This window comes from Mesoplodon mirus (assembly GCF_964341445.2).
Source record: "Mesoplodon mirus genome assembly, chromosome: 11".
Taxonomy (NCBI): domain Eukaryota; kingdom Metazoa; phylum Chordata; class Mammalia; order Artiodactyla; family Ziphiidae; genus Mesoplodon; species Mesoplodon mirus.
Window position 1 is genome coordinate 34,523,208 of NC_138987.1, and position 13,952 is coordinate 34,537,159.

Consider the following 13,952-nt stretch of genomic DNA (forward strand, 5'->3'; position numbering starts at 1 on the left):
GGCTTTGCTGGCCATATGGTCTCTGTTGCAATTACTCAACTCTGCCCTTGTAGCCTGAGAACAACCATGGGCAATATGTGAACAAATGAGTGTGGATGTGTTCCAATAAAGCTTTATTTATAGAAACAGTTGGTAGGCCAAATTTAGCCTAACCGTTGCAATTTGGCCACCCCAGGCGGAGAGCATAATACACTGTACTGGGGAAAAGCTGTGTGGTTCAGAGCGGGGAGATGCTTTGCTCTTGACTGAGTGGCCATCACCGTGCCTTGTTCCAGGCTGGGCACAGAAGGCATAGGGGAGCAAAACCAGGCCTGGTCCATGCCGTTATAGGGCTTTCATTCTCATGAGGGAGATACAGCACAGATGAACATGTAATTACCAACCAGGATGAAGTGCTGAGGAAGAAAGGTACCCATACGGCACCGTGAAGGCAAGGGACAGGCTAATGTCACCTGTAGATGGCTGATGTTGCCTGAGAGATCAGAGTATGGTGGGACTGTGTACATATAGTACACTGCTTTCATTTACAACTCCATGAAGTAAGTGCTGTAATTACCCCCATCACACACAGGCTAAAACTGAGGCTCAGAGAGGTTAAGCCTTCACTCAAGGCCACCCAGCGAGGAAATGGAGGAGCTGGGTTGTGAACCCAGGGATTCTGAGTCCAGGCTCTGCGTGCCTAACAACTGCACCCCCTGGCTCTCAGAGCATCCTCTGAACTCACATGGGCAACAGGGAGGGTTTCCCTGAGAGGGTGATGTTGGTGCTGAGATGGATGGATAAGAGAAGCTAATTGGGCAGAGTAGAGGCAGGGTGTTCTAGGGAGGATGTGGCATGAGCAAGGGCTGGAGGAATCATGGCTCATCTGGGGACGTGAAAGGGCTGGTCACAAAGAGTCAGTGCGGGGCCTTGGGGAGCTCTAAGGAAGATGAGGCAGGCTGGGGCCAGGCCACACAGGAACTCACGGGCCGTCTTTAAAGAATCCGCCTGCCAATGCAGGAGACACGGGTTTGAGCCACGGTCCAGGAAGCAACTAAGCCTGTGCCCCACAACTACTGAGCCTGCGCTCTAGAGCCCGCGAGCCACAATTACTAAGCCCACGTGCCACAACTACTGAAGCCCGCATGCCTAGAGCCCGTGCTCCGCAACAAGAGAAGCCACCGCAGTGAGAAGCCCGCGCACTGCAACAAAGAGTAGCCCCCGCTCGCTGCAACTAGAGAAAAGCCCGCACACAGCAACGAAGACCCAGGGCAGCCATAAACAAACAAACAAACAAACAAATAAATAAATTTATAAAGGCCTTAAAGCCGACAGGGCTGTCATGATCTGATGTGCATTTTAATAAGCAAATGAATATGTCAATCCCAATCTCTCAATTTGTCCACCTTCCTTACCCCCTAGAAACCACAAGCTTGTTCTCTACATCTGTAACTCTATTTCTGTTTTGTAGGTAAGTTCATTTGTACCCTTTTTTTAGATTCCACACATAAGCGATGTCATATGATGTTTGTCTTTCTCTGACTTACTTCACTCAGTATTAGAATAGATAACTAATAAGGACCTACTGTATAGAACAGGGAACTCTACTCAATACTCTGTAATGGCCTATATGGGAAAAGGATCTGAAAAAGAGTGGATATATGCATGTATATAACAGATTCACTTTGCTGTACATCTGACACTAACACAACGTTGTAAATCAACTATACTCCAAGAAAACTTAAAAAAATAAACAAAGCAAATGAATTAAGAAGGGGTCCAGGGTAGCTACAGGGCACCAGGAGTAGGTGCTGCTGACCAGGCGATGGTGGTACTTGGACCAGGGTGGGTACAAAAAGTGTGGGCAGAGGTGGCTGGATTTGAGGGATGTTTAGGAGGTGAAGTAAAACGTGGTGATGAGTGGATATGGGTGGAGAAGAGGGTGGCGTTGAGGATAACTTCTGGGTCTCAGGTTTGCTGGCTGGCTGGATACAACCACTTATGCAACTGGGAGAGGATCAAGCCTAAGGGGTGAGGGGAGGGAAATCAAGGTTTGGTTTGGGGCACGTGGAGTCTGAGATGTTTTGGGGACACACACGTAGAGTGTGGAGGGACAGTCGAATGTGTAAGATTGGGAAGTGGAGGTGCACTCTGGGCTGAAGCTGTAAACAGGGGCGTCACAGACACAGGTGAGCACAGCAGAGCTTGAGCTTGGAAGAGTACAAGGGTTCACCTTGAGGCTTGGGGAGCCCCAGTGTTCAGTGACTGGCTCGGGAAGACCTTGGGCCAATCTCATGGTGTCCCTGGGCCTTCACTTCCTTGTCTGTAAAATGGGGCTGAAAATTGGAACTCTGTCTAACTTACAGGGTGACAGTGGTTAACTAGGAAGAAGAATGTGGAAGCTTTTGAAAATACAGAGCCTTGGTAAACTATGAACAATTTATTGTCTCCTATGCTGGTGACAGAAATGAAGAGTGTCATAAGTACCCAGGAGGGAATGACATCTTGCCTTTTGGAGGGGGCGGTCTCAGCCATAACCTTGCTTACCCTCTTTTTGGCCAAATTCTGTAGACAAACCATCTCGTGATCCAGTGCCCTGTGGGCCTGGCACCTATGGTGTCCTGCTGTGGTGGACACAGCTGGAGGACAGGCAGACAGCTGCACACAGGGGCTCCACTTCCTCACTCGGTCTGGCGGGGGTGGTCCCTGGGGGTGGGGAGAGGTGGGCAGACCTCTTCCTGGGGCCCACTCTTTGCCTGGCCCATCCTGGGGCCTGAGTGTGGGCTTTCCCTTCTTTGGGTCTCAGGTCTGGCTCAGATGAGGTTGGACCAGATGACGCCTAAGGTTGCATCCATCCCTGGTGGTCCTGTGCCCCCCAGACCTCTGCTTAGGGACCACTCAGCCAGGCTGGCCAGGTGCTGGTCATGCCTTTGATCAAAATAGTTGCCATGATCAGGTAAATAGAAGGCAGGCTCCTTATTATCTGGGCGTATTTAACTTTATGCCTGTTATTCCATTTGGAATTCGATCCATTCTAATGGGATAGAATCGCAGATGTGCTGGGGTTGGGAGGAGCTTCTAGGCTCTGGGGCATCTCTCGCCCTCTCCTCCTGAATGCTGTGAAAAGGGATAGACTGCCGTAAGTGCATGCGAGAGTGAGTGTGAGAAAGTGTGAGTGTGAGAGAGAGAGTGATGGGAGAGAGAGGAGGAGAGGAGGGGAAAGGAGGGGGAGGGAGAGAGGGAGGGAGGCAGAGCCGTCCTGAGTGGTGGTTAGGAGCGTGGGCTCCTGATGTGGACTGCTTAGGGTCCCATCCTGGTCCCTCCACTGGCTGCGTGGCCTCTGTGCCTCTCCTTTCTCATCTGTATAATGGGGACACCAACAATACCCATCTCCTAGAGTTGTTGTGAGATGAATGCAGATAACCTATAAAGTGTCAGGCCAGGCACACACATAGTCAAGTGTTCCATGAACGTTTGTGATACCTACGGACGTGGGAAAGGGATTTTGGTGTCCAGCAAGCTTCCTCTGGGAGCACCACCTGTGCAGGTGCTGGATGCTTTCCCACTTCCTGTGGTCTCTGGGGTGGGTGATCAGCCGCACGAGCTCCGGAGAGATGGCCTGAGCGCATCTCACTTGCTGTGCTGCCCGCCCCCGCCCTGAGCCTCCGTGATCTCCTCTGCTGCAGGGCAACCATCAGCACACCCAGCTCCCAGGGCGGCAATGAGGGCTGTTGAGTCAATGCATCCGAGGCTATTAGAACAGTGCCTGGTACCCACTGGCAACAGGAGATGTTAGTTCTCACACAGCAGAGCGTATTATTGCTGCTTCTCATGGGCCTGGGGTTACCTCCACTGATGTTTCCTAAAGTGCAGGTCGTGGAGTCAGCGTGGTGGTAGCTGCATCCAGCACTTAAATAAATGAACCAGGACAGAAGAGAAACTGTCTCAGTGGGCGGAGGGCGCGAAGGGGAGGTGCCGTTCGAGAAGCGTTCGCTCTGGTTGCGTGGATGTGAGTTAGTACGATTTATAGCTTAGATGTTCCCTGACTGCAGGATGTGGTCACACCCACTGTGGTGATCTCTGGAGGGAATGTCCCTCACGACAGGTTTGCTGGAAGGGGCTTCAGGTCCCGGGCAGAGGACAGGAGCACGCAGCCTGGAAAACCATCACAGAGGCAGATGGCATCCCAGAAAGTGTGCTGGGCTGGGGTAAGTCACTTTCCCTCTCTGGGTCTCGGTTTTTTCCTCATCTGTCTAATGGGAGGGTGGGGCTGGGTGACCCTCGGGGCGTGTCTATCTCCAGCATTTCCGGAGCTGCAAGGATGTCTCCTTGAACTTCTCAACTCTAGTGGGAAGGAGGGGGTGGTGGACTTCCCTCAGTGCTCCCCTGGGGCAGCTGGGGAGCCCTAACAAAGCACCTCCCTAACCCTTGTCTCAGTGTATCCTCAGAGTCCCCTGGGGGACTGGTATTCATCGAGGCTCAGAGAAGTTGAGTAACTGATCCAAGACCACAGAGCAGAGCTCGCCTTGGATTCAGGACCTTTCACTCCAAGTCCCAAGCTCAGACCTTGACTCCTGGCATCCCTCTCACCTCCCACCTAGGAACCCGCTGTGTGCCTGGTGGGACTGGCAGAGGGGAGTGGAGAAGGGGGAACAGGGAGGAGGGGGATTCTCTGAGGCTGGGAAGGGTGGCTTTGGCTCAGCTTGAGACCCTCCATCCGCCTCAGTCCTCATTCTGGGGAGAGGGTGAACGTTCCAGGCGGCTCTAGCGAGGGTGCTTCCTCATTCATTCACTCAGCAAGCATCTCCCGGGCCTGACTGGGGGCAGGCCCTGTGCTGGCCGGGGTGCGAGCAGACCCCCTATTTGCAGCTACTCCCTGCGGTGTCCTCAAGCTGTTCACCATCCAGTGGGAAAGAAGAGTCCGTAACAGAAATTGTGACGTGCAGGCTGGAAAACAGAGCGGTCACCCCACTGCGACCCAGCCTTCTCGACATTCCCAGCCTCAGAGAAGGACAGCACTGTCCACTGTCTCCCAGCCAGGATGCCTAGGTGTCCTCTTGAGTCCTCTTTCTCTCACCTCCCCCCATGCAGGCTGTCAGTAACACCTGCCGGCCTCAGAACCGGCCCCCTTCTCATCTACCTCCCCGACTTCCGCCCTGGCCTGAGCACCTGTGTGTCCAGCCTGGATTCTGGCCATCACCTCCTACTGGTCTCTCTGTTTCTGCTGGGGCCCCGTAGTCAGTTCTACAGCAGAAGCAGAGCAGTGCTGTCAGCGTGGATGTCAGTCCTCGCCTCTCTGCTCAGAACCTTTTCGTGCCCCAGTCTCAGAGTAAAGCTGACACCCACAAGTCCTGGCCTGGCTTCCCACCCACTGCTCACACCCTCTGCCTCACTGCATGCCAGCCTCAGACACTTTGCACTGGCTGTTCCCTCTGCCTGGAACCCTCTTCTCAGGGCATCTGCAGGACCAGACTCACTCCCTCACTGCCTTCAGGTCCCTGTTCAAACGTTACCTCCCCAGTGAGGACCTCTCTGACCACTGTACTGAAAACTCTCGCATTCCCTCTCTCCCTTCCTTAATCTTTATCCTTTGTACTTTTCACTGTGTAACATACCGACAATAATGGCTAACGCCTCCTGAATGCTTACTGTGCTCTGGGCTGGAGGGAAGAGCTGTCTTATGCTGACTCACTCAAGCCTCATTACAACCCTGCGAACGTACGGATAAACATCCTCCCCATCCGGAGGAGTCTGAGTACCAGGGAGTTAACTGAGAAGTGGCAGAGCTGGATTTGAACCCAGGCAGTGTGTGCTAAAGCCCGCCGTTATGTTCTCCTGTCTCCTACTGGTGGTAAAGTTCTGTAAATTTACCCCCAAATAATCCTCAAGGTCCTGCCTGCCTTGGCTGCTTTCCACCTCCCTTACAAATGGCCCCTCTGTCTCCCTTACAGGTGTCCGTTCCTGACACACGGCTGCCCCCAGGGAACTCTCCTGCCTGTTCTTGCTCTCAGGGGGTCAGTGACTCTGGGAAGATGTCAAGTCCCAGTTCAAGCGTAATCAGGTGAGATCTCTCTTGACGGGGAGGAATAGGCCCTGTCCAGAGTCCTCCCTCCCTTCCCCCTTCTGTCCACTGCTGACTCTGGAAAAAGAGTAGTTGGCATGGCAAGACCCTGATACTGCAACTCTGATGTGTATGTGTGTGTGTGTGTGTGTGTGTGTACATGAACGTGTGACCTATGGGGGCCAAACCCTCCCCTCCCCCTGGGCAGAGTGTGTCAGGGACAGTAGCCGTTGCTGGGACCATCACCCCCAGCCCCAAGCTCTGACTGTGGGGTGGGGAGAGCTTCACCCCACCCTGCAGTTTGGGGCCACACTACAGTGGATTTTGAGGCCTAGCACACAGTAGGTGCTTAAGACATGATTGTGGAAGGAGACTAAATTCTTCTGAATCTTCTTCCCCACTCCAAATCTCACTGGGACAGCTGGGAAATACCACTTCCCATCTCCTGGACGCAACACACACACACACACACACACACACACACACACACACACACACACACACCACGAAGAGACCCATGCGCACACAAGTGGACACATGCAAACACACAGGCACTTACATTTAGACTGATAGCCACTCAGACGCATGGACATGCAGGCATCAAAAAACACGGAACACAGTACCGACTCGCCCTTGTGCACAAGACACAGACACACCAACACACCCTGAGAGTCATAGGAAGTCACACCCTGGTCACCACTGCCTCTGCGCTTCACCAGCTTGAGGTAAGGAGCTTTGGTAAGGAGGGAGAGGGCTAGGGAGGCGCCACACACCGCAGACCCAGCCGATGGCCCCGCCTGGGAAAAACAGGCTGGTCACCATTCCTTTGTGGGTAAGGTAGCAATAGGTGGGCAAGGCTTGTATCAGCCACATCTTCTTGGGGCCAGAGGTCCAGTGGCCCAGAGTGATGATTGGGACCGGCTACAGCTGTTCCTCCCTGGACTCTGCAGCTCAGGAGAAGCTGCGGACCTCCTCACATACTCATGGAGACTGGGGAGTAAGAGCACGCATGCATTCATTCAGTCAGTCATTTGTCCCATCAGATGTTAATTCGGCACCTTCCTTCTGCCCTATCCTCCAAGAGGCGCTGGACTTGCCTGAAGCTTGGCCTGCTGGCTTGAGAGCAAGGGAGCCCCACTTTCTCTGCCAGCCCAGGAGATAAGCTCTGCGCTCCCGGCCAGCCACGCCCTCCTAGCATTCTCCCTCCTCTCCCTCTGCTCCAGATCCTGCATCCAGCTGGTGGATCATGGATGGCAGGGGTGAACCAGGCCCCCTCGCTGGCCACCCCTCCTCACCTTCTTCCCTGGGGCCTCCTCCTCTGCCTCTAAGCCTTGGAGTCTGAGGCTCAGTTCCTGCACCTCTTCTCTCTCTGCACCACTCCCTTGGTGCCTTCATCAAGTCTCACGGCTCTAAATATCATCCCCATGCTGACAGCTCTTAGACTCCTGTCTCAGGCCAGGACACCTCCCCGCGGGCCTCTGTAACTTAGTGTGGCTGATACTGAGCTTCCCTCCTTCCCCGTCCCAGCCTGCTCCCTCCACGGACACAAACCTCGGAGCCATCCTTGATTCCTTCCTGTCCCTGGAAATCCTCATGCCGCCTTTCAGAAAACCCTGTATGCATACCCTTGGGAATACTTTCAGGCTCTGACCCCTTCCCACCTCCTTCACTGCCACCACCTTGGTTCAAGCTGCTGTCATCTCTTGTCTGGATGATTATAACAGGTTCCTTGCTTTTTGCTTGTTTCCTTCACCAGAATGTAACCCTCACAAAGGCTCTGACTTTCTTTGTTTTGTTCACCTTTGGGTTCCCATACCATCAACAGTGTCCTGTACATGGTGAGTGGTAGTGAGTGTCTCCTGAGTGAACGAATGAATGAATGAATGCTTCTAGAGTCCAAGTCTCTGCATTGGTGCCACCTTCCTTAGGGAACCCTTCTGGAATGATCGCCTCCAGTCAGGCTCCCTCAGCACCCCACACTGCCTTCTATCCCTGCCTGAGGCGTCTATGTTAGGCTCATGAGTCTGTCCAGCCTTCGTGGCAGGTGTGCTGTAGGTTTAACAGACCAGAACCGGAAGCTGACTCAGGCCCCGCCCACCCGGGTGCAGCTCCACTCACCTCCCTGGGCCAAAGGCACACCCATCTCCAGGAGAAGCTCCGCCCACCTCGCTGGGCCCCAGCTTTGCCCACCTCGTTGGGCCAGAAGAATGACCTCTGTCTTCTAGCTTCTCTAGCCAATCAAGTTAGAGCTTAATGGAGGATGATGGGAACTCACATCTTCCAGCTTTAAAAACTAACTTCTGGGCTTCCCTGGTGGCACAGTGGTTGGGGGTCCGCCTGCCGATGTGGGGGGCACGGGTTCGTGCCCCGGTCTGGGAGGATCCCACGCGCCGTGGAGCGGCTGGGCCCGTGAGCCGTGGCCGCTGGGCCTGCGCGTCCGGAGCCTGTGCTCCGCGACGCGGGGGGCCGCAGCAGTGAGAGGCCCGCGTACCGCAAAAAAAAAAAAAAAAAAGTCACTTTTGTTGTCTGGCCCAGACTGGCATATTACAGATCAAGGGTCAGCAAACTCTGCCAGATGAGGCCTTCTGCCTGTTTTTGTAAGTGAAGTTAAGTTTCAGTGGAGCAAGCACAGCCGCGCTCATGTGCTTCTGTATTTGCTTTTGTGCTGCAAGGCCAGGTATGAGGAGCTGGGACAGAGGCTGTATGGCCCACAAAGCCTGGAATATTTACTATCTGTCCCTTTACAGAAAAAGTTTGCCAATCTCTGTTACAGATGCTCAAAAAATATGGTTGGATTAAGTCAATTCAAGTCAGACCCTCGGAAACCTGCACTGCTAACGTACGTTCAAGTCTTCTGTCCGGAGACACCAAAATGAACCAAACACTCTAAGCAATTCTCTCTTTAAAATTAGGGAGGGCTTCCCTGGTGGCGCAGTGGTTGAGAGTCCGCCTGCCGATGCAGGGGACACGGGTTCGTGCCCCGATCCCGGAAGATCCCACGTGCCGCGGAGCGGCTGGGCCCGCGAGCCATGGCCGCGGAGCCTGTGTGTCCGGAGCCTGTGCTCCGCAACGGGAGAGGCCACAGCAGTGAGAGGCCCGCGTACAGCAAAAAAAAAAAAAATAAAAAAATAAAATTAGGGAAATGGAGGTATAGACTAGGTAGGAATAGCCACTGAAGAATCCTATATCTTTCTTTTATTTAACAAATAGCATTTATTGTGAACCTACTATATTCCAAGAGCTGTTCTAGACAGAGCAAAGAATGAGACAAGGGTCCTGTCCCAACAAGCACTTGGCATCTGGCTGATAAAGCATCACGCCCTCACTGTGTTCAGCCAGTGCAGCTTTGGGTGCTGGCTCTGCTTCGCCCCTCCTTCCACCTCTGCCCTCGGGTGTGTCTCTGCCGGCCCCTGCATCCCAAGTCCAGCTGTTCTCAGAGGGTCCTCCCGCCAGGCTGTGCTCTACCTGCAGCCACGGACTGTGTCTCATTCATTCCTCTGGATCACCACAGCGCTGAGTACGGCCTCTGGCATACAGAAGGCGCTCAATCTGCCTTTATGCCACCACCAGGCTCCTTTGAGAGCCCCAGACCTGGTAATGGGGATGACGACCAAATGACCCTTTAGGAATTCCATCTAAGAGCAGCATCTTGCAGGAATTCATACAGGGAAAGGATGAGCTCTGTAAGATATTTCCCCCCTTTAAAAATAAAGTGGTCAATGACGTGATGTTTCCTTCCCTTCTCTTCCCAGCCGCCTGGCTGGCTTCGTGTTCCATGGGCTTGCAATGAAACCCAGATTTCAGGCTGACCTGAGAGTTAGGTTTTATGTGAGGAGTAATTATTGAAAGCGACAGGGATGATCCATACAATAAAATGCCCCCTACATTTTTCATAAAAGTGATCCAAGGGTAATACTAACCGATGCTGTGGGGGGATGGGAAGGAGGCTTTGGCCCGGGAAGGGGACCTGGGAGCAGAAGAGGGGGGCAATGCTCCTGGGAGGAGGGTAAACTCCCTCAGGAAATGCTGCCTGAGAGCCTGGAGCAGAACTTTCAACCACTTCTGCTCGGGGCGGCTTTGCTGTACCAGGCATCAAGGACCTTTAGCCCCTCTCCTGGAAATCCTTTTCTCCCAGAACATTTTGCCTTGTTAGTTTTTGCTGATTCTTGAGAGATTTCCTTTGGGTCTCAAAATACTTTCTCTTGATAATATGTCTCAGGTGGATTTAAGATCACAGCTATTACATCAGGATTTAACTTGGACTTGACTTGTGGGGAAAGAAAAAAAATCTCATTGTTTCAGTAGAAGTTCCAGTCTGGCACAGCCTGATGAGTTTCTTCACTGGGTTATTCAAGAAATAGCTACTGAGTGCTTTTTACGTGCCGGGCACTGGGCTGGGAATACAATCATGAACGAGATAAGTAGAGTCTATCAGAGTCCTAGTGGAGTTGGCAGCACTGTGAGGGAGCTGGTTGCTCAAATAGACAAGGACCCCACAGTGTGATAAAGGTGCTAGGTTCTGGGAACCCCTTCAAGGGCATGGAGGACTTCTTGGAGGAGGTGGTATTTCAGCTGAAACCTGGAAGATGAGTAGGAACTTGCCGACAGAGAGGGGAGAGAAGGGTGTTGCAGGCAGAGGGAAACAGCATGCATGAAGGTTTGGCCACTGGGCAGGAGGGGAGGAGGGAGGCTCAGCTTTTTCCTGCCCTCTGTGGTGACAGGGACCTCTAGATAGTCCTGGCCTTTGACTCTCGAAGGATGGAAGGGCAGGACCCACCACGAGGAAGGAGATAAAAAAAAAATTGCATGCACTCACGGAGGAAATATTCTGCTGTGTCAGCTTCGTAATCTGCATCCTCTGGGAAGTGATCGATTTGCTTGCAGAGACCTTTGAAGTTCCCTGGAAAACAAGGGAAGAAAGAGCTCGTCAGACATCCTAGGCTCCGGGGATTCAGAGCCCACCGGCCTCTTCCAGACTTCTCGCTCTTCTGAAGCTGGCTCAGCCCTCTCCCTCATCCCCGGAGGAAGGTATCGCTTTGTCTGTTTGGACATCTGTCTGGTGAATCAAAACACACACACCCGCGGTGCTGTGGAGAGGATCTAAGGCTTAAGACTTCAAAACCCAGCCTTCCATCTCTGCATCAGGGCTTCTGAGGATTAGCTGAGGCATGGCGGGCAGTGGAGGTTTGAATCTGTGCTGGGGACTGTCACGGAGGAAGCTGGTGAATGTCAGTACACCTGCCTCTGCGCCCCAGCCCGGCTGGGAGTCACCTCGTGTCTTACATGCGAGAAAGCAGATCGCTTTCCAAAGAAGGCCGACCCCAGACGGGGCTGGAGAACATTCCCACAGACCTTTAGATGAGCTTGCAAAGCATTTTCTCACTGGCAGTTACATAGAATTCACTATATGGAGCCCCTGAAGGTTCTGAAATACCCCTAGGGTTGAGCCCCCCCTCTGCCAGGCTCTTGGACTACGACTCAACCTGTGAGAGGGGTACTAACATCTCCATTTTACAGTTGAGGAAACTGAGGCTCAGGGAGGTTAAATGACTGAATAAGTACTCATGGCCAGGAAATGATGGAATAAGGGCTCAAGCAAAGACCTTTTGGTTCTAAAAATTTCCTTGGTGATTGCTGAGAAAGTGAGAGCTGGCTCAGATGAAAACCCCTAGCCCAGTGTCCAGTGGGCCCCCAGCAGTGATCACTAAATGAATGAGTGAACTATTGAATGTGAACTTCATAAAAACACATGTGGAGACTAGAATTACAAGCATGGCTGCTTCGTGACAGCAGAGACTTCGTCTGTTTTATTCACATTGTATCCCCAACACCAGCATAGGCACTATGGATATTGCTTAACTTTCTCTGAATGACTGAACCCTCGGACCTGTGTAGGGAGATATGGCAACAGCGGGTGAGAGGCAGGCTCTGCGGCTGGACTGCCCGGGCCTTGGGTCTGGCTCAGCTTCACGAAGACGCCTCAGTTTTCTCAGAGGAAATTGGAGATCAGAGCAATTCTTCCTTCACAATTGTCATGGGGATTACACGAGTTGACATGTCTAAAGCGCTCAGAGCAGTACCTGGCACGTTAGTAAATGCGCTGGGGGTATTGACGTGAGAGAGATATGAACCTTGACTACATTTAGCCCCTGACATTCAGGATTTTCCTGTGATGGTAGCTAATGTAACCTAATTAATACAGTCCCCAATACGTGTTAGCAATTTCTTTTCTTATTACAGGATATTGAATATAGTTCCCTGTGCTATACAGACCTTGTTGTTTATCCATTCTATATATAATAGTTTGCATCTGCTAATTCCATCCCTCCCGCATACACCCTCCCCCTTGACAACCACAAATCTGTCCTCTATGTCTGTGAGTCTGTTTCTACTTTGTGGATAAGTTCATTTATGTACTATTTTAGATTCCACATATAAGTGATATCATATGGTATTTGGCTTTCTTTTTGACTTCCTTTATTTAGTATGATAATCTCTTGGTCCATCCATGTTGCTGCAAATGGCATTATTTCTTTCTTTTTTATGGCTGAGTAGTGTTCCATTGTATAAAGAAGTTTTATTATTATTATTTTCAATTTTATTTATTTATTTATTTTTGGTTGCGTTGGGTCTTCGTTGCTGCATGCAGCCTTTCTCCAGTTGCGGCGAGCGGGGGCTACTCTTCGTTGCAGTGTGTGGGCTTCTCATTGTGGTGGCTTCTCTTGTTGCGGAGCATGGGCTCTAGGTGCGCGGGCTTCAGTAGCTGTGGCTCGCGGGCTCAGTAGTTGTGGTACACGGGCTTAGTTGCTCCACGGCATGTGGGATCTTCCCGGACCAGGGTTCGAACCCATGTTCCCTCCATTGGCAGGCGGATTCTTAACCACTGCGCCTCCAGGGAAGTTCCTCTCTGGAGGGCCCGAAAGCCACAGACCTCCCATTTTCAGGAACGACTTCCAGCCCGCTGGCACGGAGCTTAACACTCCCGCCCCCACCCGAAGGAGCAATTTCTTTTCTTATAGAATCCTGAGCCTTTGTAGCCCATGGAGTAGGTTTTATCATGTACTATAGAAATTATTTAGGAATTTTAAGGCATTAGTACACAGACCTGTGTATCTCACATATAGCTGTATACATAGGATACAGGTGTGCTTATATAACTAAGTATTTTAGGTATTTCTTGCTGTTATTATGTTACGTAGGTAATTCTATACTACATATTACAGAGATGGTTGATCCTTACTCTCCAACCCCCCCTTAACTGTCTCTGTACCAAATCCGCTTCCTTTCCCAACTTTTGCAAGAAAAACAATTCCCCAGAGCATAACGGAACTTCAGGTAGCTTCACTGCAGCTTTGTAGGATCCGAAGAGCACAGCGTTTCACTGCAGATGCTCCCATCAGGGCAGGCGTCTTCCAAGTGTGGTGGGCAATCTCTTCTCTTGCTCAGCACCCTCCCCACCCCATACCTTGCTGTCTCCCCCTCCTCTGTTGTCCTGATCACGTCCCACTCTGCCCTCAGCATCTTGCTGCCTTAACTGGAGACCTCCCGCTCCCCCTACTAGCTTATCCTCCATCCAGCCACACACTCTTCTCTCCTGAGAAGAGTCTTTGTACCCGCTGCTAAGAAGATAACATAGCCTCCCCATTGTTAAAAGTACAAATCGGTGTATTTACAAAGCACTTTGCAGAGCACTTTCGTTTTCCCTCAATTCGGTCTGACAAATATTTCGTCAGTGCCAGCTTGGTGCCCGGCATCTTTACAAGGAATCCGTACAGGAGGTGAGGCGCGGAGAACGGTACTGACGTGCCCCAAGGCTCCTAAAGAATTGGGGGCAGTGTTCAACCCCCAACCAAGGGATCACAGGTGGTGCCTCCACGTCTCTCTTCTAAGGGCCCCACCCTTCGGGCTGGTG

The 13,952-nt window shown here is 52.0% G+C and overlaps 1 protein-coding gene across 1 annotated transcript in view; it reads right to left on the bottom strand.

Moving 5' to 3' along the window:
• CACNG2 (calcium voltage-gated channel auxiliary subunit gamma 2) overlaps window positions 1-13,952 on the bottom strand; it is a 119,632-nt gene that overhangs the window by 7,068 nt on the left and 98,612 nt on the right. The window contains exon 2 of the mRNA XM_082636152.1: window positions 10,857-10,940. Coding sequence (XP_082492278.1) covers window positions 10,857-10,940 — 84 coding nt within the window. The remainder of the gene's footprint in view (window positions 1-10,856; window positions 10,941-13,952) is intronic.